A 20399-nucleotide genomic window follows, 5' to 3' on the forward strand; every position below is an offset into this window, starting at 1 on the left:
TCATCTTTAACTTCATTCGAAACAATTTTGTTAGACTGTGTTGTGACAGCTGTCGTATCAGCGTGCATTTAAAAAATATCAAAATTGGTGAATTTTTGTGTAGCCATTTTAATATTGAAGATGGAAGAAAATAGCAACATTTTCGGCATATTATGCTTTATTATGTCAAGAAAGGTTAAAAACACAACTGAAACACACAAAAAAAGATTTGTGCAGTGTATAGAGAAGGTGCTGTGACTGATCAAATGTGTCAAAAGTGGTTTGCAAAGTTTTGTGCTGGAGATTTCTTGCTGGCCGATGCTCCACAGTCGGGTAGACCAGTTGACGTTGATAGTGATCAAATCGAGACATTAACTGTAAACAATTAATGTTATACCACACGGGAGATAGCCGACGTACTCAAAATATCCAAAACAAGCGTTGAAAATCATTTGCACCAGCTTGGTTACGTTCATCACTTTGATGTTTGGGTTCCACTTAAGTTAAGCAAAAAAAAAAAAAAAAAAAAACCACCAAAAAACCAGTATTTCTGCATGCAATTCTCTATTTAAATGTTCTGTTTTTAAAACAAATTGTGTCGGGCAATGAAAAGTGGGTACTGTACAATAATGTGGAACAGAAGAAGAGATCGTGGGGCGAGCGAAATGAACCACCACCAACCACTTCAAAGGCCAGTCTCCATCCAAAGAACGTGATGGTGTGCATATGGTGGGATTGGAAGGGAGTCCTCTATCATCAGCTCCTTCTGGAAAACCAAACGATTAATTCCAACAAGTACCGCTCCTAATTAGACCAACTGAAAGCAGCACTTGACAAAAAGCGTCCAGAATCAGTCAACAGAAAACGCATCATCTTCCATCAGGATAACGCAGGACCGCATGTTTCTTTGACGACCAGGTAAAAACTGTTACAGCTTGGCTGGGAAGTTCTGATTCATCCGCCGTATTCACCAGACATTGCACCTTCGGAGTTCCATTGATTTCTGTCTTTACAAAATTCTCTTAATGGAAAAAATTTCAATTTCCTGGAAGACTGTAAAAGGCACCTGGAACAGTGCTTTGCACAAAAAGATAAAAAGTTTTGGGTAAATGAAATTATGAATTTGCCTGAAAAATGGCAGAAGGTAGTGGAACAAAACAGTGAATACGTTGTTCAATAACAACGTATTCTTGGTGAAAATGAAAAATGTGTCTTTTAGTTTTACTTAAAAACCGAAGGAACATTTTGGCCAACCCAATAAAAATGGAAACAGTATATTTCCCAATCCTCCTACTCTATACTTTCTGCTGTCAAATGCATCATTAATAATACCACTTTTAAGTAAGAAGTTTGGAAAATTTAGCTGGCTGTGGTATTTTTTCAACCAAATGGCAAAATGGGTCTAAAATATGAATTATTCAAAGTACTGAAAGAAAGTTGCACAGATTATCTAAGACGTTGGAAAATCAAAAGACCTTTATATTTGCCTTTGGAACATATGTGATTTTCCTCCTGCAGCATTTTGCCTAGACTAATACTAAAATGAATTTACTTTCCTAAAGCACATATTGGCTGGGAAGCCGAAGGACACGCTCTCTGCTGCTTGGCAGGAAGAAACAGGCTTAGATTAAAATTTGGCCACCAAACAGATAATCTGAATATAAATACTTTCTTATTCCAACCAGACTTATGGTGAGCCCTGGGTTAAAAGATTCCATTTGCCATAAAACCTGCTTGCTTAGGTGAATCCTGTATTCATTCAAAAACATAGAACGTGACTCGCCATGAAATCTGTCGTCTAATGCTGTTGATTACCTTAAAGAAATAAGCTAATGGGGAAGTTACCAAGAAAAAAAATGAGTCTGAACATTTCACTTCATGTATTTTTTCAAGAATATATTTTTTCAAGAATTTCTTCTCAATTATTAACTGTAAACATATATAATTGTGTTTCATTGACAGAAAAATAGCATACTTGCATTTAGTCTCCAGTGCAATTTAAATTCAGAGCCTGGTAAACCTTTAACCAGGTATTTTCACTAAACTAAAATCTAGTTTCTGTTCTAATTAATCTGGCACTACTATACTTGGTCCTGGAAGCAGTGACTACAGGTCACAAATTACCCACTGTTAATATACCCACAAGCAAGACTTAACGTGATTTTGTAATTCCAGAGAGATCACTGTACAAAAGTGATTTTCACTGTGTCTGCTATTAAACCTTCTACCAGGGCTTCTAAAAGCAACAAAGCGTGGTCCAATTTAAGTTTCTCTCTTTTTTTCTTTCCTAGTTTAAGCTCTGATGGAGGTGCTAATGAGCCTTAGACTAGTGGCCCAAAGCCAAACAATGGCAGGAAAGCAAAGGACCTAGACAATTCAAATTGGACACAGGAGTACGTGAAACAAAAGTAAACTAATTCATTTCAGCCACTGACTATACCAATTGAGGCAGTATTTGAACCACACCACCAAAAATACTTATGACAGCTAAAGTAGTGCCCTCTGTCTAAAAAAACTAAGGGAGAAAGTATAAGGGAATCATTAAAACATTCAGTGATAAAGTAACAACAAAATTAGGTTGTCCAGTGTGACTCACGCTATCACGCATCTGGTGGAGCCACTCTTGTGCCTTGTCCAGTCAGTAAATTGGGTTCTATCAGATAAATGCCAGGCAGGTAAATGCGCTAGAAATCAGCCGCAGCCCTATCAGTCCCAGCACAGATTTTAGTATAAGGTAAGACTACAGGGCATCCCCCTACCCCTTGGTGTGGGTTAAACTGGTCCATAGGGTTTGTTCTCTACTCTCTACTATCTTACCTTACGAAGACCCAGCATTATCTTGCTGTATAACCTCTAGGTTTTTAAGATCACATAGTTAAATATGACCAGTTCCACTGTCACTTTGGGGATAGGAGTTTTAAAGTATCAGCACATAGGGATGTAACGTACAACATGATCAAGATAATGAACATGGCTATATGTTATAAATGAAAGTTGTTAAGAAAGTCAAATCCTAAGAGGTCTCATCACAAGGAAAAAATTCTTTTTCTATTTCTTTAATTTGGTATCTACATGAGATGATGGACGTTCACTAAACTTATTGTGGCCGTCATTTCATGAGGTACGTGAGTCACATCATTATGCTGCACACCTTGAACTTATACAGTGCTGTATGTCAACTATACTCAGTAAAACTGGAAGAAAAAAATTTTAATTAAAAATACTACTCTTTAATCACCAGAAAAAAAAGTATCAGCACAGAAGTCTAAGCTGCTCACACAAACATCTTCAAGTATATGTGAACATTTCTGTCATAATAAATAATGATTACCTTATTCTTTGTACATGTAACATACTCATGATAAAATTTTCTTGCCGTGACACATACGTTAAAAAAAATGTTAAAAATCACTAAGATAAATCTAGTGTAAAATGTTAAAATAAAACCATAAAGGTTAAGTCAGCAGTCCTGTTAACACTAAGGCACTGGGCAGGAAATTTCATGGAAGACTTTTTCCTTTTCTGTAGGAGAAATAGACTATCACTTAATCTTTACTACATGGCTAGCAGCCCTGAAAACTCCTTTATTTTATATGCCACAGATAGCCTTACTCCTAAAAGAATGAGGAGCAGAACAAGAGTTCCCAGCATGAAGAAAAGAATGAAAGCACCATGTAAAGGTGTACTTCCGAGCTATGGTCAAACTCCTGATGTTCATAAGGACTAAATGCAGAATGACGTAATTCCTACCTTGTGGTTAACAAAGGTCCCCAGATTTGCTTGGCAAAAAAAAGAATTCTTAGTAAAAAATAGGTTTATAGGGCTTCCCTGGTGGCACGGGTTCGAGCCCTGGTCCAGGAGGATCCCACAAGCCGTGCAGCAACTAAGCCCGTGCGCCAAAACTACTGGGCCTGCGCTCTAGAGCCCGCGTGCCTAGAGCCCGTGCTCCGCAACGAGAGAGGTCGCCGCGATGAGAAACCCATGCACCACAATGAAGAGTAGCCCCCGCTCGCCACAACTGGAGAAAGCCAGCGCACAGCAATGAAGACCCAACAAAGCCAAAAATAAATAAAATAAACAAACAAAAAAGAAAGATTCAATCACTAAAAAAAAAAAAAGAAATAGGTTTATGAAAAGGAGGCCTACTATTCCTTTGCATAGCAGTTGGCACACCGGACACAAACTCCATATGGGTCAATACTCAAACTTCACATTTATTGATAATTTATACTTCAAAGATGCAAGCTTTTAAAGATCATTATCTAGTATATAAAGTTTAAAGTTTTAAAACCCATCTCTTCTTTATGGAGTGGGGCAGGGAACAAACTATAATGATTGAAATGATGAGATAATACCTACTTATGATCTGATACCTTTTCTCTCCCTAAAATGTATAAAAATGGTTTCCTTAGTTATCGAGTAGATTGTTATCCTTGGCAACAGGTAGCTCCTGTCTCTGTCCCCATTTCTAAGAATATGGATCTCTGATCAATGAAGCTGCTTTTAAGATAGGAAAAAAAGTTTCTGCAAAAGCAGAATCCAATTTTACGTATCATGAATAACTCATATTTAAATTCTGTTCATTGTAAGACATAAATGTCAGCAATCTTAGTACACAAGGTGTTCCAAGAGTCTTATTGCGATTGTCAGCTTTAACAGCCTCAGAAGTCCAGATGCTCCAAACTTACTAAAAACATCGCTTGAAAGTTTAATCACCTAAATATCTTTGATACTGAGTTTTGTGAATTTTGAGTAATAAGTTTCTCTTTAATATATTACTTGAGCCATATGTTGGCTTGTTAGTGCTCTATGAGCAGCCACGAATAAAGTCAATCTCTCCAGTGTGAGGCGACACTTTTTGTGTTTACAGATCAGAAGTGCCCTTCATCCCCAATGTTGATGTTCCCAGGGCTCCCACAGCCAGTCACATGTCTACGGAGAATGGAGGTGGTGGCAATAGAAATAGAAGCCTCATGGGAGTTCCCTGGTGGCCTAGTGGTTAGAATTCTGGGCTTTCACTGCCGTGGCCTGGGTTCAACCCCTGGTCAGGAACTGAGATTCTGCAAGCCATGTGGCATGGCCAAAAAAAAAAAAAAAATAGAAGCCTCACAACAGCTACCATCACAGACAGCTTAGGTTGTGCTGCTCAGAGGAGTAAACGTCTGAACAAGGGGATAGGGCCCTTGGTAAATGCCATATATTCTCTGTCCTTCCTTACTTATTAGTGTGAACCTGTTTCATAGAGTCAAGCACAGTCAGCCTACAGCAATATTTAAAAAAAAAATCACCTCACCCTGTATGTTTTTAGCTTGGCGAATGCTTTCGTATCATTTAACATGAACTTGGTTACTTGGTTAGTAACTGCGTAAGGAAATCTATTTATAATGTCATGTGCCTATATTAAAACACACTTTACCATAAAAGTGATATGCAGTTTCCACTCAGTATAGAGTTTCACCCACTAGTCCTCTTGACAAGCTTTAGAAGTTTTCTCTTTGCAATCATCTACATACCTGGAAAGACATTCTGTACCAAATTTAGCACATTGAGCTAACAAGGACAGACAGGGATGAGAGAGAAGAGAGACTGTGGGGCTGAAAATAGCCAGAACCATCTAAAAGGCATCTGTTCCAAGGTTAGAATGGTACTGATCAACGAGTCTAATGAGCTAGAATAATCTGTGACTTCTTGGGTCAACTAGAAGTAGAGGTTACCTTGGAAAAACAATGAATAAGTGATTTGGAAAGAAGGAATCGTCAGTCTATATAACTTATAAGTGGCTTACAGGATTCTTCCATTTAGAGAGCACCATCTTTTTTATTTTAAAGTGAACGCCCTCTGGGGTTCTTAAAAAAAAAAAAAAAAGAACCTTAGCCATCAAATTCAGGGAACAAAAAGTTCTGCAAGGCACTACACAATTGCATCCAGAACATGGGTGCTCAGTAAGTTGACTGAAACGTACTGAAAGATTTCAAAATATCACCTGGCCACTGCTATTATCCCTTTCTCTTCCTTCCTATAAGTATGTTGGCATCCAAGTACTCAACTCATCCAAGTACTCAAATTTGGGTACAGGAAAAGAAGTTAACTTTCGCACAAAAACATGAAAGGGCCTTAAGTTAGACATCTAAACTCGGATGAGTAAGACTAAAAGACTAAAAAAAAGTTATGTGAACAGACCACAGGAATCTGCAAGTGTTACTATTTAAACGAAACCTTAGTTACTATTGTGACGAAACACCCCAAAATTTTCAAAAAGATTTTATAACAACAGATAGTGCTATTTAGAAAATGCCATGCTTAAGAGAATGCTGGTGTTCTCTGCTAAGTTAAAAGGATATAATACAAAATGCAGGCAGAGCAGCTACAATCAAGGCATATTACCCAGGGCAACCCAGAAGCTCCTTCTCATGCCATCCAGCTGTTGACACTCTCCCACACTATTAGCACCTACTGAGAGGCTGACCTAACAGGAGCTAGGCATGAAGGTGAAGGTGCCAAAAAGATACACGCACTTCCAAAGGAAGTCCTGGTGACTTTCAAACGATCTGGTTTCTCACACTGTCTCCATCTCCATGGAGATTTCACCTCTAGGGAGCATGGATAAAAAGTTGAATATGTTTTAAATGATCCCAATATACTTTTGCTGCGGTTCTTTTCAAATACATCATTCCCTAGTATCCTTTGGATTTTATTTCATTTTTTACCATGAACTGAGATCAGACAATTGTGCAGCCTCCGGAGACAGCATAGTGGTAGTGCCTTGGAAGAGCCTCTTGGGCTGGCTTTCGGTCTCCATTTCACCTAAAACAGAAAGAGATGATGCTACCATAAAGCAATTTTACAGATACAGGCTTGCTGCTAAAATGGGGTGATCTTTGTTTAACCAAAGATCGGAACACTTCAAACTGTTACTTGAAAGCTATTTTCCCATGTGCTTTAATGTAGAAGAAATATACTGCCACATAAACTCAACTAAAAAGTCAGCAGCCGGGGCTTCCCTGGTGGCGCAGTGGTTGAGAGTCCGCCTGCCGATGCAGGGGACACGGGTTCGTGCCCCGGTCCGGGAAGATCCCACATGCCGCGGAGCGGCTAGGCCCGTGAGCCATGGCCGCTGAGCCTGCGCGTCCGGAGCCTGTGCTCCGCAACGGGAGAGGCCACAACAGTGAGAGGCCCATGTACCACAAAAAAAAAAGTCAGCAGCCCTAAAAATACCTTCTCATTTATTGTATGTAGTCTGCTGCCCATATAGTCAGGTTCTTTAATAGAAAAGTAGAACACTGATTGCATTAGGCAAAATGAATCAAGACTAATAACTACAGCAGAAATAAAGTATCCCCCAAGAGCTGAAGCTCACGGTGAATAATAATTTATGCTAGATGATTAGTAAAGACTCTTGATTTTATATATCTTAATGTCAGAACATTTCCTGAGTTGAAGTCAAACGGATTCAAAGGCATGCAGTCTGATAAAGAGCATATAAATCAAAGGTTGCTTTAGGCTACTTAGTGAAAATGAAGATTAGAAAATATAAGTTTGAAAGCACATCTGTAACTGAAAGCAATTATTAATTAATTCACAAAATTGATGTTGTACTGGCTACTTCAATCCTACAGATTTTCTCAGAACTGGGAATGGAAAAACTTTGCATCAGAAGAAATAATGCTTAACATTTTGCCACTGGGAGTGCACAGACTAACAACCCTAAATTAGACAGAAAAGCCCCTTTCCAAATAAGCTATGATTTAAAACATGCACATACCTTGGTTTCAAAGCTCTTTATCTGAGCTTTAAAACTGAACGTTAAAGACAATTTAATTCATGGGCCTATCTACACTCCATTAAGAAATGAGCAACCATGAACTTAAACCTCTACAAGATTCTTATGATGGAAAAAGATCAAGGAAGAACAAATGCAACATTCATTTTTCCCCATATTATTAATTAATTCATATTATCTTTCCTCTGGAGCTATTCTGAAAATTACTGCAATTCAAGAAAGGTTATGTTTTCATTTGCTTTTTTCCATGCTTTAACATGCGGCTTTTCAAAGCTGCTGCCGGGCTTTCAACACCTCATTAGCAAAAGACTTTAGCCCTTTTTAGCAAGGAATCCCTCCATCTGCTGGTATATTTTGGAATAGCTTTGAAACTGAACAACCATATTACATTCCATCAACTTCCTACAACATATTTAAAATTAATACTAATAACTATACTAGCTTTAATTTCCAAGTTTTATTTTCACATAATAGCTCCTGAGAAGGTTCTTCGGATTGTAAATAATTCCTTGCAGCGTTAAGGAAAAAGACTATTAGTTTATAAAATAAAATTTATTCACTAAATACAAATATTGTCACTGTATCAGCATCTATTCCCCACAGCACACCATCTTTAATTTTAAGTTGTCTGAAATATAGCACTTTTTGAATCTGTGTATGATGCTATACCACTGGAAAGTCTTCGCCGAAGCTGCAAGTATCTGTTTACCTAACATTAGAAGAGTTGATTTGTTTACTAGCTTCAGAGGTGATCTGCACAAAAAAAACCACTTACTGAATTGCTTTTTTAAAATGATCATTAAAACTCTCATTTAAAATGACATAAAACACTTGTAATCATGTGGTCATATCCCCAGGAATAATGACTAAACCCGTGTTAAATTTCTTTGCCTTTTTTTTTAATAGACTCCATTGGGTGCCCTCTATAAGCATCTAAAACTAGCACTGAGTGAGATCATTTTCGTTCAGTGCTTTGTGGTTTAAAATAAGGTAATTAAGAGAGCACCCCTTGGGAGTTTGGGGTTAGTAGATGCAAACTATTACACATAGAATGGATAAACAACAAGGTCCTACTGTAGAGCACAGGGAACTATATTCATTATCCTGGGATAAATCATAATGGAAAAGAATATAAAAAAAGAATGTCTGTCTGTGTATAACTGAGTCACTTTGCTGTACAGCAGAGATTGGCACAGCATTGTAAATCAACTCTACTTCAATAAAAATATTAATTTAAAAAAAATAAAGTGTATTTCTTATAAACCACACACACAAGAGTACCCTATCATATCAAAAACCCTATAGAGACTCAAATGGGAGGCGTCATTTGGTGGTGACTTATATTTGAGCATACAGCATGTGTATGGACTTATTTGCTATGACATTAACACATATTTCTGCAATGTATCAACTTACATCTCTTTTATATTCAGATCACTGAGAGGCAAAATTTCTGGAATATATATTGATATTATGAATATCTGAATAAGATTCAGTTATGAAGTATAAAAAAATATAGACAGTATCAAATAACTAATTCCCAGAATTTAGAATCAGTAAACCATACATTGGAAAGAATATTTCACTATTTCTTTAGAAGAAAGGAGTCATGCCTTGAACTCATTTCAGACAGAAATGCTAATTTGTAACTCAAGCTGGACTATGTTTAATAGCAGAAGGGGATGACACATACCTTTTCTTTTAAGAGGACCAAGAACGCTGGGCCTAATGCACTTGACTGGACTCTGGCTTCTCCTGCTTTAAAGAATAAACAAACAGGATGACAATAAAGTACTTTTGGCAAATCAATAAAATTGACGGATACATAGGGAGAAATGGACAACGTCTGTGTTGTAGGTTGAGTACGTGATCTGACCTGGCATATGACAATCTGGAATAACATGGCATTTTAAGCTATTTTAAAAACTTGTTTTCTGGGCTTCCCTGGTGGTGCAGTGGTTGAGAGTCCACCTGCCGATGCTGGGGATACGGGTTCGTGCCCCGGTCCGGGAAGATCCCACGTGCCACGGAGCGGCTGGGCCCGTGAGCCATGGCCGCTGAGCCTGCGCGTCTGGAGCCTGTGCTCCACAACAGGAGAGGCCACAACAGTGAGACGCCCGCGTACAGAAAAAAAAAAACAAAACACTCGTTTTCTAAGACAAAATATCCACAATAGTTTAAAAAAAAAAGGATAAACCTTATTAATAAGTTGTTTGGGATTTTGACTGGTCTACAATTAAAAAATTTTTTTTCCTTATCCTTATAAAGAATATATTTTCAAGTGTGTGTGTCCCCTCTGAACATAAACTGGCATAAGCCTCAAAAAAATAAATATGGTAAAATGTTAATGGCAGAATATATAGGTGGTAGGTATAGGGATGTTCACTGTGAAATTCTTTCAGTTTTGCTGTTTGAAAATTTCCATAATAAAATGTTGGGGGAAAAGTTCACCAAAGAGACAAATTTAATGAACAGCCTTTCAACCACATTTAAAAAGCAGGTTTACTTACCTGGAAAAGCGTCTTGGACTAGGAACGGGACTTGGTGGTAGCCCGCTGCTGCTCACAAACATTTGTAAGGATGGTGAAAAACACTGCTAGGGAAAAACATATTAAAATACTTCTAGTGCTCCAGTTTTCAAAAGGTTCTTATCAAAATGACAACAACAGCATCCTTAGAATTGCTTACCTATCTGTCTCTCATACATGTTTATGAGAGAATACATAGATAGATAGATAGACAGATGGATAGATTGATAGATTTTTTTCAAATTACTACTATAGACTTTTATTAATTTTCCTTCCAGTCATTGAATTCATCAAAATTGAGGTGATGTGTGTGTGTGTGTGTGTGTGTGTGTGTGTGTGTGTGTGTGTGTATTTTAGAGAGTAAACAGGTCAGTGTGTGAAAGAGAGTTAATATCTTGTCAATGAACCTACCTTTCCAAATCCTCTGGTGGGTGATGGTGCTGGAGAAACCGGAGTGAAGTCAATCCTTTTAGGAGAATATAATTTCTCTGGCTTGTCAAAATCACTATCACTCTGTAAATAGAAAGTGTTATTTCCTCATAATTCACAACTCAACACATCACAGTTCTTCTTTACTACACAAATAGGCCTACATTTTTAGAGCAGAAATGTATAGACTCTAAAAAGTTGCAACCTCATATTCTGGTGGGAAAGCAGAGATCAAAAACACTGAATTCAAATGTGGAAACAGGAGGGCAAGAGGTAAATGAAAAAAATGAATGAAGTCAATGAACGATACAGCGGGTTCTAGAAAATAAAAAACAAGCAGATATGTGAAAACTTTACCAGGCTCAAGCTCTCATCCCATGATTGGCTTATCTGCATTGCAGTTTGCACTTCTCTAAAACAGACAAAAATGAATGGCCATTAGTGCTCATAAACAAGACATACCTTTGGCCACACCCTGTTCTTGTGAGGCACTAACCTTTCATGTGCAGTTTCTCTGTTCATCATATCCATGCCTTCCTCCTGCAAAGGCAAACATGTGCTGAAAACATAAAATTTAACCACACAGTTCTCTATTTCAAAGAAAATGAAAAGGACTTTTCTGCCTCATTTGACATCATCACAGTACACCGGGACTGACATTTTAAGACTGTCACCTGTGTCACATCTGTATTTTATCTGCCCACTCAGAAGAATTTGAACCTGTCCACAACTAACCAGAGTGGCAGCCTGACTCATTTTTAATATCTAAATCTGCAAAATGAAAATAAAATCAAAATGTAAAATGCAGAAAATTACAGATCTGAGCCAGTAAGTAAAATTTACCCTTTTGATTTGAAGCAGTCTGCTGCTAGGAATCCGATTAGGTGAGGGTGACAGCAACTGGAAAGAAGAAGTAAACATTTACTATTTTCTGAATCACAAAGCAGCGGCCTGCTGTCAGTGCCAGTGTACAACCTCTTCCTAGATAATTTTTCATATTCTTCTTAGAAATCGAGCTCTTTAAATCACTGAACATTAATGCACTAGAGAGGCAGTACATTCAGGGTTTTTTTTGATCACAATGTAATTGATAAAGAAATTTGGTTACAAGAATTATGACTGATTATAATTTTAACCCTTGAAAACCTTCATCTCTGGCAAAAGCCAAGAAGCAAGTAATTGTGCATTTCCTGGTTGGAAAACAATGCTTTAGTCTTCCTCTCCTAAGCAGGCAAAGGTAAGTAAACTGAGAGCCATTCAGCAACTAACGTTTCAACATTTTATCCTATTTGAAATGACCCATGAGTACATTCAGTCTTTAGAAAGTACACCAGGTGTCCAACCTCAAAGCACCATCTGTCGCTAGACAGGCACTGACTTTAACATTTTTCCCAAAATGAATGCAGAGCCGTGTACGTTTATGTAAAAAAAGACTCCAGGTCTTAGAAATAGCCATTACCCCACTTATCTAAAATAAGGAACTCTATACGAAGGGAAAGCAAAAACACTGATTCTATTCATTTTTATTACCAATGCACTGACGGAGGAAGACAAGCAAATAAGCCCAATATAATATATTGTCTATGATTAATGTTTATCGAAAACACTTTAAAACTGCAATAAGGAGATTTTACTTGCGTGATCTAAGTCAATTCTAAAATTCGATCACTAATGCTATCACCACAAAGCTTACTAGTTCAGAAAAAAATCAATGTAGAGGCAAGGTGCATTTTTAAGATAACTGTTGCTTTCCCTTAGATCATTTTTTAATAACGCAAAGATGAAATGACTTGGGGGCCAAATTATGTTCCTTCAAAATCATCATAATCTGATCATGAAATGTAAGGTACAATTTATATCAACATCTTACTCAGTTGCTGGTTGGTGGGGGGGAGAGTCTATAGCCATAATGTAAACAACTGCTATTTATTCCATGATGAAATGAAAATGAATCTGTAATACTATAAAACCAAATATGACAATTATCCTGCTACAAGAGACCCTATCCTATTCAAACTTTTAAAAATACTCATGTAGTGAGCAGTATAAAATGGTGATGATAAACTGCTCTAAGGTTTTTAGGCAAAAGCTAATTCTGGTGAAATTTTTTTAAAGTTATCCACTAAAATAAGATTTTACCTCAAAAGATATCCCTTCATTTCCCACCCTTTTCTTTTACTTCTTCCTCTCCTAGGCTTTGAAACAAGAAAAACTTTACCAGTAAATTCCTTTCCAAAAGTATTTTTTTCCATTATGAAAGTAATATATGTTTGCTGGTGAACTCTTGATAAGGTCATTTGAAAAATGCTAAGCTACTAGGCAAGTAAATAAGGCAGGAAAGACTCCATCAGGATACTGTGGCAGAGAGCATGAACATGTCTGTCAGGGAACAAAAGAAACCCCAAAGGCAACGAAATAATCAGGAAAGCCAAAGTACGGATTGCCAGAAGCTGACTGTGGAGAAAGCCACAAGCTTAGATGGTACATCTATATCACCCACAACTTGTCGATTTGAGACAGAACTGGAGAGTAGACCCTCAAGAGGGACAGAGAACAGCAGAGCTGTGTCCAGTACCAGCAACAAGAGCAATGGATGGGCTGAGCAAAAAGCCAAGAACCTCAAGGAGGCGCCAGTTAATGGTGTGAAATTAGAGCAAAGGGCTTAAATGGGACCAGAACAGAGGCCCCTGACACTGGGGACTTTAGCAGCACGGTTTTTAAATGGAGTTGTGGTAGATGTAGTGAGATTATAAACTGGCTGAATTGTTGGCAAGGAGTCAGAGGCAGTTGAGTGTGGATTAAACTTTGAAAAAGCTCGGAGAGGGGAAGGGAAAAAGGGAAAGACAGACGTATGAAAAAGAAGAGAAGCTTGTCTTCCAGATATGAGATGTGTGAGCCGGGAGAAGAAGGTGGGAGGGAAAGAGCCAGCAAGGAAGAGATTGTGAGGACACAAGATAGAGCAGAGACGACAGACTAAGCAAAGGCACAGGGGAGTCCGACAAATTCCCAACCATTAGCAGGAAGCACCCCATGTGAAGGGAAAGACGCTTCCAGGAGAAGAAAGCTGCCGGTTCTGGAAGAGAGGTGTCTGCCTTCTCTGAGAAGTGAGAAGGGTCATCTGCTGAAAGTGAAAGGGGGTGAGGCAGGATGATTGTTGTTTCTGAGAAGATTTCTAAATATTGCTTTGGAGAACAGCACGGGGCCACTGGCATCTTGAACCCACATGCCTGGAAAGAATGTTATCTTTTTTCCCTTCAAACGACCAATTCCTCTTATTTCTCTACCCAGAATAAAGGCAACACTTTTCCCCCTGGTCACCAAGAAACAAAATCTCAGTCACTGCAGTCCTCTTCTCCCTGCCTTTCTATCTAATCAGTTAATAATGAAGGTCCTAGTTCTGCACATCTCTTTCTTCAGCCCCGCCCTCCTCCCCCCCAGCCCTTTCCATTTCAGTCTGCATGCATTTTAGTAGAGCCAGAAGAAAGGCTATTAATGAGAGATGCACCCCGCCAGAGTTGATAAGAATCTTCACATCTTAGAAAAGAGCCAAGTGAAGTTCAGAGGGGCAAAATCATTTTCCCTTCTTTGCTATGCTGTTGAGATCAGAACACGCTGTAGAACATATAGAAACATTTTTCACATATACAGCAAAAACGAGTAGTTCTATGTTCTAGTATGCTCAGGGAAGAAGGGGCAGTAAACGAAATCTCCAGAGAGCTACCATTTCCCCCTTGAAGTATCTGTAGCCACTTCAGCTGGAAATCTTTCTTAAAAGTGTTATATTCCCCACCCCCATTTCTTAAACAGATTTGACCAAACAGAATGGCACTGGAAGATCTCTATTCTAATCCCAGCTCTGCCACTTACTAACTGTGTGATTCGGAGCAAGTTACTTAGATCGGCTGAGTCTTAGCTGTTGCCTCTTTTAACTGGGAAAAACATCTTTTGCCCTGCCTACTTCACAGGGGTTGCTATGAGAATTAAATGTGTGAAAGTACTTTGTAACATGTAAAATACCATATGAGTGTAGGTATTACTATAATTTAAGGAAAGGTTAATGACCCAGGTATCTGTAGGAACATCAATTATTTTACAGTTCAACGCCAGTGACACCCTCAGGGTCTATTAACAGGCTCTCAGCCCTAAGACCAACCCACGGGCTGATTTTGTAAGAACCTCTGTCCGCTTTTCAGTTTTCCCCTCTCCTCCCTTGCTGCTAATAAACCTTTAACCCAAATGTACCTCTTCTGATTTGCTGCTTCTCACACACTACTGGGTTGGAAGCTTATTATAATTGTGCATAAATTTTAGATGATTCAGAGGTCAGAGAGCCCCTCCTATAAATAAACTGATGAACCTTTGTGCACAGTCTATGGAAATCTGGTTCAGCCATTTAGAGGTCTATTTGCTTACATCTCATATCTTCCAGGGCACTGCAATTACCGGATAAGTGGGCTCCACATGTGAAGGGCTACTATGTAAAAACCTCAACATAATTTCTCCCAACACAACCAACCAACTAAAAAATTGTTCCCTGATGGCTCTGGCTATATAGACCAGTCACCATCAGCACCTCTACTGGAATACAAATCCAAGCATTTTCAAATAGACTTTACTTTGAATGGATAGCACTGTCCAACAAAAATAAACACTCTGCTACCATATACATGATTTTTGCATCCTAGGACAAATAAAGACCACTGTTCTCAGTTATAATTAGAAGTTAATCCTGACTTACCTCACTACCATATGCAAGTAGTGACAAAAAACAAGGAACAATGTTTAAAAATACCTAGTCCCACAGCCAAGAAAAAATTCTAACCAGGTTTCCTTTTTGCACCAAAAGCTAAAAATAGCCATAGCATAAGCAGTAAACAAGACAGGTAATATCATTTGTTTCTTTTGTAAGCAATGGTGCAGAGCACATCATCTCAAGAAAGAACTACATTTGCAAGTGCTTCCCCCGATCCCAACTACTGATGATACTTACTCCTATACTTACCAAGCTGTGACGGCTCATGATGGTTGTACTATTCCTCCGAGTTCTAAACATGTAAGGTTGAAAAACCTGGGAAAGGTCACTGAAAAATAAAAGATAAAATGATTAATGTCTTCTCATATAAGATATCCTTCGACTGTATTAACGCCAGCTCTCTGGTTAACAGTGAAATCGACAAGGGCTCCTCATTTCATACAATGTAGCACTTTCTCACCGTCCTCCTCCTCTTCAGAGCTTCCGGAGTGGTGTGCTGTGGATTACAGGTTGGCTGATACTGATCTCCTCCGGCTTGGGGGCCGGCTAGGAGAGGTATGGGGCGGAGCTCCAGACTGGTTGTCTCCAGCTCCTTCTGGGCAGAACTCACGCCCCCAGACCGGTTACCACCAGACACTGGCAGCCTCATCTGTTTACCCCAGAGGACCTACCCGCAATTGTTACTGCTTTCTACATGTGCTGTGACTTGAGAAGGGCTGGGGAGCCCTGATGTCCAGTGGGAGCCCTATCAGCACATCTCCCACTATTGCCCTAAACATGTGTTCTACTTTGGAACCCTGCTGTCCAACTACATCAGCACACCTGTAATCTTGCTACTGTTGCCCCTTCTGCCTCAAATGCCTTCCCTTCCACCACCATCTGTCCAAACCCTTCCTCTCCTTCAACACCCATCGAAAATGCCAGACCCTCCACAAAGCCCCTCTTCATTCCACAAACCTAATGCGATCATTCCCTCCTTTGCATTGGGTGGGAGCACAATGGGAAATCAGATGTTTCTTGAGACACCGACTTTTTTATTAAAGGAAAGTGTGCATGTGGTTTAAACCCCTTGGTAGAGGTGTTTTGGTCATCCCTGCAGTCCCTAGCAGAGTGCCATGCCCAGGACAAGAGGTCAAGAAGGATTTTCAGGGCTGAACTGGATTGGGCTTCAAGGGACCGTGGAGATCACCTAATCCAGCTCTCTGAAATTTTAAATGAGAAAACAGAGACTCAACAAGGCTAAGTGACTCATTCCTGATCACAGCCAGTTAGGGAGAAAACTGGGACTAGGCCTGGTCGCCTCACTCCTTCTTCTGTCGCATCATGCTACCTTTCAAATAATTACTTAAATCATGATTCAAAAAAACCCAGCATGTTATTTCTACAACAGTCTAAATGCAGGTCAACAGGCTCACCCCAGTTCCCAGCAATTGCTGGCTTATGAGATTCAAAAAGACAACCAGAAAAGACCAGTTTATTCCTATAGTGTCAAAAATAAATGTAGAGCTGAGGACAGCATTAGAAAAGCAAAGAGTCACTCCACCATTCCCTCAGTTTTGAAATATAAAAAAAAGGTGAATCTGCTTCTTCCCTAAAATAAAGATATTATAATCAGTTTGACAGACAAGGATTACCTCTTCCTTCGCCTTCACTGTGCCTGATTAGTGTTTTTGGCTAATTCTACTCCCATCCCCTTTTTTTTGGAGTCATTCCATTTCTACAGGGTCTCACGAATTGGCTCTAAGATGAATTGCCCACTTACAAAAAGTGAAATGTAATAGGCTCAAGACGTCTGCCAACCTAACCTTCTCTATCACAAGAGTCTACCTTAAAATAGACCCTCTGGTGACTTAATTCACATGAAAACACAAGACCTTACGCTAAAATTCAAGTGTCAATTCTTTCGATTATTTTCCAAAACCTGTGCTTTCACTGACATGCCACCCTTCTTTTTTTATTGACCAGAATGCGTTTCAGGCAGTTCTAGGATCTGAAAACATTATGACAAATCCCAATCACTTAATAGGACATGAATATGCCATTTAATTACAAGTTATTAGATAAACTGTGATTTATTGAAGTAAACCTGTGTTAATGCCAGGGTTCCTAAACTAAGCTTAGAAATAGCAACTCTTAGACGCAGGTGTCAAGTTGCAATCCTAGTTCCAGGGTCTTCAGTCTGACATTCAGTGGTGTAAATTAGGCAGGGCAAGCAACTTGTTAGAAGAGCCAGAAGCTTCTTGTAGTTTCTTTTACAGTGGGCCAACAGAGCCCCAGGTAGAGAGGGCCCCATTTTCCCCACACTTCCCAGAGTTTGGGGTCAAACTTTCACTCCACCTTGGGACCCAAGTTACTGTCAAGCAAACAAGTCCCCACCCCCTCAGCATGGAGGACCCAAATGAGCTCCAACTCTCACTTGAGGGAAGGAAGACTGCTTGCAGGGGGTCGAGGAGCCCCTGAACCCTGCACTCCATCCTCCCCAACCGTGCTCACCTGAGCCCTTGGATCAGGGGAGCGCTGTTGGCTCTCCTCAGGGTGACCCCATCAGATGTGTCAGACTCCAAGTCCAGCTCCATTTTCTCCTGAGCCATGTCGGAGACTTGCAGGCAGGCACGGCGGACAGTGCTCAGCTCCTGGTGCTTAGCTATGGACTCCCAAGACTCTCACTGCAGGACTGAGCTGCTGGGGACTGGCAGTTGGGGGCGGGGGCTAAGGGGCGGAGGCTTGGGGGCGGGGGCGGAGAAAAGCAGGAGAGGAGGAGGAGGGAAGGAGGATGAGGATGAGGGAGGGGAGGAGGACGGAGAGGTCGTGGTGGACGGTGACAGGATAAAGGAAGAGGAACGAGTAAGGAGAGGGATGGAAGGAGGAGGTAAAAGAGCAAGAGGGAGGGAAAAAGGATAGATGGAAAAGCAGGAAGACAAAGAGGGTAAAAGGAGGAGGACAGAAGGGGGAAAAGAAGACGGGGGAAAGGAGGAGGGTAGGGTGGAGGGAAAAGAGGAGCGGGGGGAGTGAAAGAAGAAGGACGAAGTATGGGGAAGAGGAGAGAGAAAGGAGGGAGCAGAGAAGGACGGGGGGGGAAACTAGGCAGCGGCGGCACTCATGCTGCTATCTTTTGGCCAACGACCTCAAGCGGGGCCGGGCTACAGACACCCCAGCTGCCCGGGCAGCACTAGCACCGAGGAGCTGACAGTCGGGCAGGGCCCGGCCGGGCAGCCTCGGAGACTCCAGCTCCCCATGCTCGGGGACCCGGTCCAGTCCCCCATGCTCCGGGACCCGGTCCGGAGGCTCCTCAGCCCTGCGATCAGTGCTTCTCCTCTCCTCGCCCCCCCTCCCTGCCTGGAGGACAGGTGGGGGGTTCGACCAGCCGCCGCCGCGGTGCCTCCTTCTCCTGTCTTGGGTTCTAATGGCCCGGGGGAACCCCTCGGGGCCAAGACCAAATTCTACAACCTGCCGCCTCTCACGCCTCAGAAGCGGGAACCTCCGCCGTGCCAGGTCTTCCGCGTCCGGGGTCCCATCGGGTCCTGCGCACGCGCCCAGCGGCCGCGCCAATGGGCCCGCGGGCACGGAGCATGCGTGGGAGCCCCGCCCGGCAAACTTCCTCCAAAGGGGAGGAGCGTTTCCAGGGAGCCCGGAGCCTTTTTTGAGTGCATTGGCCCGGGGACCCTGGCGCCCGATTTTGAAAAGGACCAATCGTTTGGAGATACTGGAGCATCATCTTTCTGGAGGATTTTGGGCCAGTATTCATGGGAAAAAGAAACACGTGGTTTCCACGTTTTTTCGCTCCCAATTCGTATGCTCTGACTTATGTGATCCTCGCTCGTTTCTTAAATCCCTCGACTTTGTTGGTCTCTGTCTGGAGGGGCAGATTTCTTTTTCAGATCATCCATTTGGATGCACTAGGGATGCAAAGGGAAGTGAATAAACAAAAGCAATGGGGTAAAAATAAAGTGAATCTAGTGAGAGTTCATATAGTTAGTGAGAAACACTCGTCTCCATTATACAAGCACCTTTCGCTTCAATGATATTAGGTAAAGTCCTGACGAACAAGTAGCAGAACCAGAATTCTTGTGTGAGACCTGGAATTACTTTTTTTTTTTTTTTTTGCGGTACGCGGCCCTCTGACCTCTGCGGCCTCTCCCGTTGCGGAGCACAGGCTCTGGACGCGCAGGCCCCAGCGGCCATGGCTCACGGGCCCAGCCGCTGGCAGCATGAGGGATCCTCCCGGACGGGCACGAACCCGCGTTCGTTCGGGGCACGAACCCGCGTTCCCTGCATCGGCAGGCGGACTCCCAACCACTGCGCCACCAGAGAAGCCCTGGAATTACTTATTTTATTGAACACCTGCGTAGCAGTTACTGTGTGCTAGGCAGTATTCTGAGAGCTTTAGAAATATTAACTCATTTAATCCTCACCACTTGAATGACCCTGGGAGAGAGATGGCCTCTGTGTTGTGTTAATCATACATACCTAGAAAATACAGGAAACTTAATAATCAGGAAATTTAAAATAAAAAAAATTCATCTTTTGCAAAAATAGTTTTACCTGCTTCTTCAACTCAGTTGTACCATATTAAGACTTGCCAAGCCTAATCGTCATTTTAATCCTCAATATTTATGTGTTCTGACCATAATAGAGTTTTTAAACCACTTTTAGATAGTTTCCTTTAAATTGCCTATATTTTCCTGCCAGCTGGATTAGAAACACAAGCTCTGTGTTTAGATATCAGTAATGTTTAGACATGATGAGATTTGATTGGTCTATTCATTCAGAATATATCCATTAAACCTTATTACCTGCCAAGAATAGTAATAAACTCTTTGAAAAGTAAAATAAGCAGTAGAGTGGAGGTAAGAGCTACCTGTTCTCTGATGTACTCCATATTTATCTCTTATTCAAACAGTTTGGTTTTGACCCTCTGTTCTGTATTTAA

General features: G+C 40.8%; 1 protein-coding gene and 1 non-coding gene across 18 annotated transcripts in view; both read right to left on the bottom strand.

Annotated features, from left to right (window-relative positions):
• PABIR2 (PABIR family member 2) overlaps positions 1-19001 on the bottom strand; it is an 80573-nt gene extending 61572 nt beyond the window's left edge. For 3 of the 17 annotated variants that reach the window (XM_049704981.1, XM_049704977.1, XM_049704984.1), the window contains exons 1-9: positions 17963-19000; positions 15707-15797; positions 11560-11616; positions 11213-11256; positions 11074-11128; positions 10699-10800; positions 10270-10355; positions 9453-9517; positions 6687-6783 (exon numbers count right to left, since the gene is read on the bottom strand). In XM_049704981.1, the coding sequence (XP_049560938.1) occupies positions 6687-6783; positions 9453-9517; positions 10270-10355; positions 10699-10800; positions 11074-11128; positions 11213-11256; positions 11560-11616; positions 15707-15797; positions 17963-18060 (695 nt within the window). In that variant the 5' untranslated portion in view covers positions 18061-19000. Of the gene's footprint in view, positions 1-321; positions 1057-6686; positions 6784-9452; positions 9518-10269; positions 10356-10698; positions 10801-11073; positions 11129-11212; positions 11257-11559; positions 11617-15706; positions 15798-17962 lie in introns of those variants that run through there. The other 14 variants (XM_049704979.1, XM_049704973.1, XM_033416115.2 and 11 more) reach the window with 11 other exon arrangements.
• LOC117198640 (small nucleolar RNA U109) lies at positions 3500-3634 on the bottom strand. The gene has a single exon (XR_004479854.1). It is a non-coding gene; the product is annotated as a small nucleolar RNA U109 (small nucleolar RNA).
• Positions 19002-20399: the final 1398 nt, after the last annotated feature.

The sequence above is a fragment of the Orcinus orca genome, chromosome X (assembly GCF_937001465.1).
Source record: "Orcinus orca chromosome X, mOrcOrc1.1, whole genome shotgun sequence".
In the NCBI taxonomy this organism is placed as follows: domain Eukaryota; kingdom Metazoa; phylum Chordata; class Mammalia; order Artiodactyla; family Delphinidae; genus Orcinus; species Orcinus orca.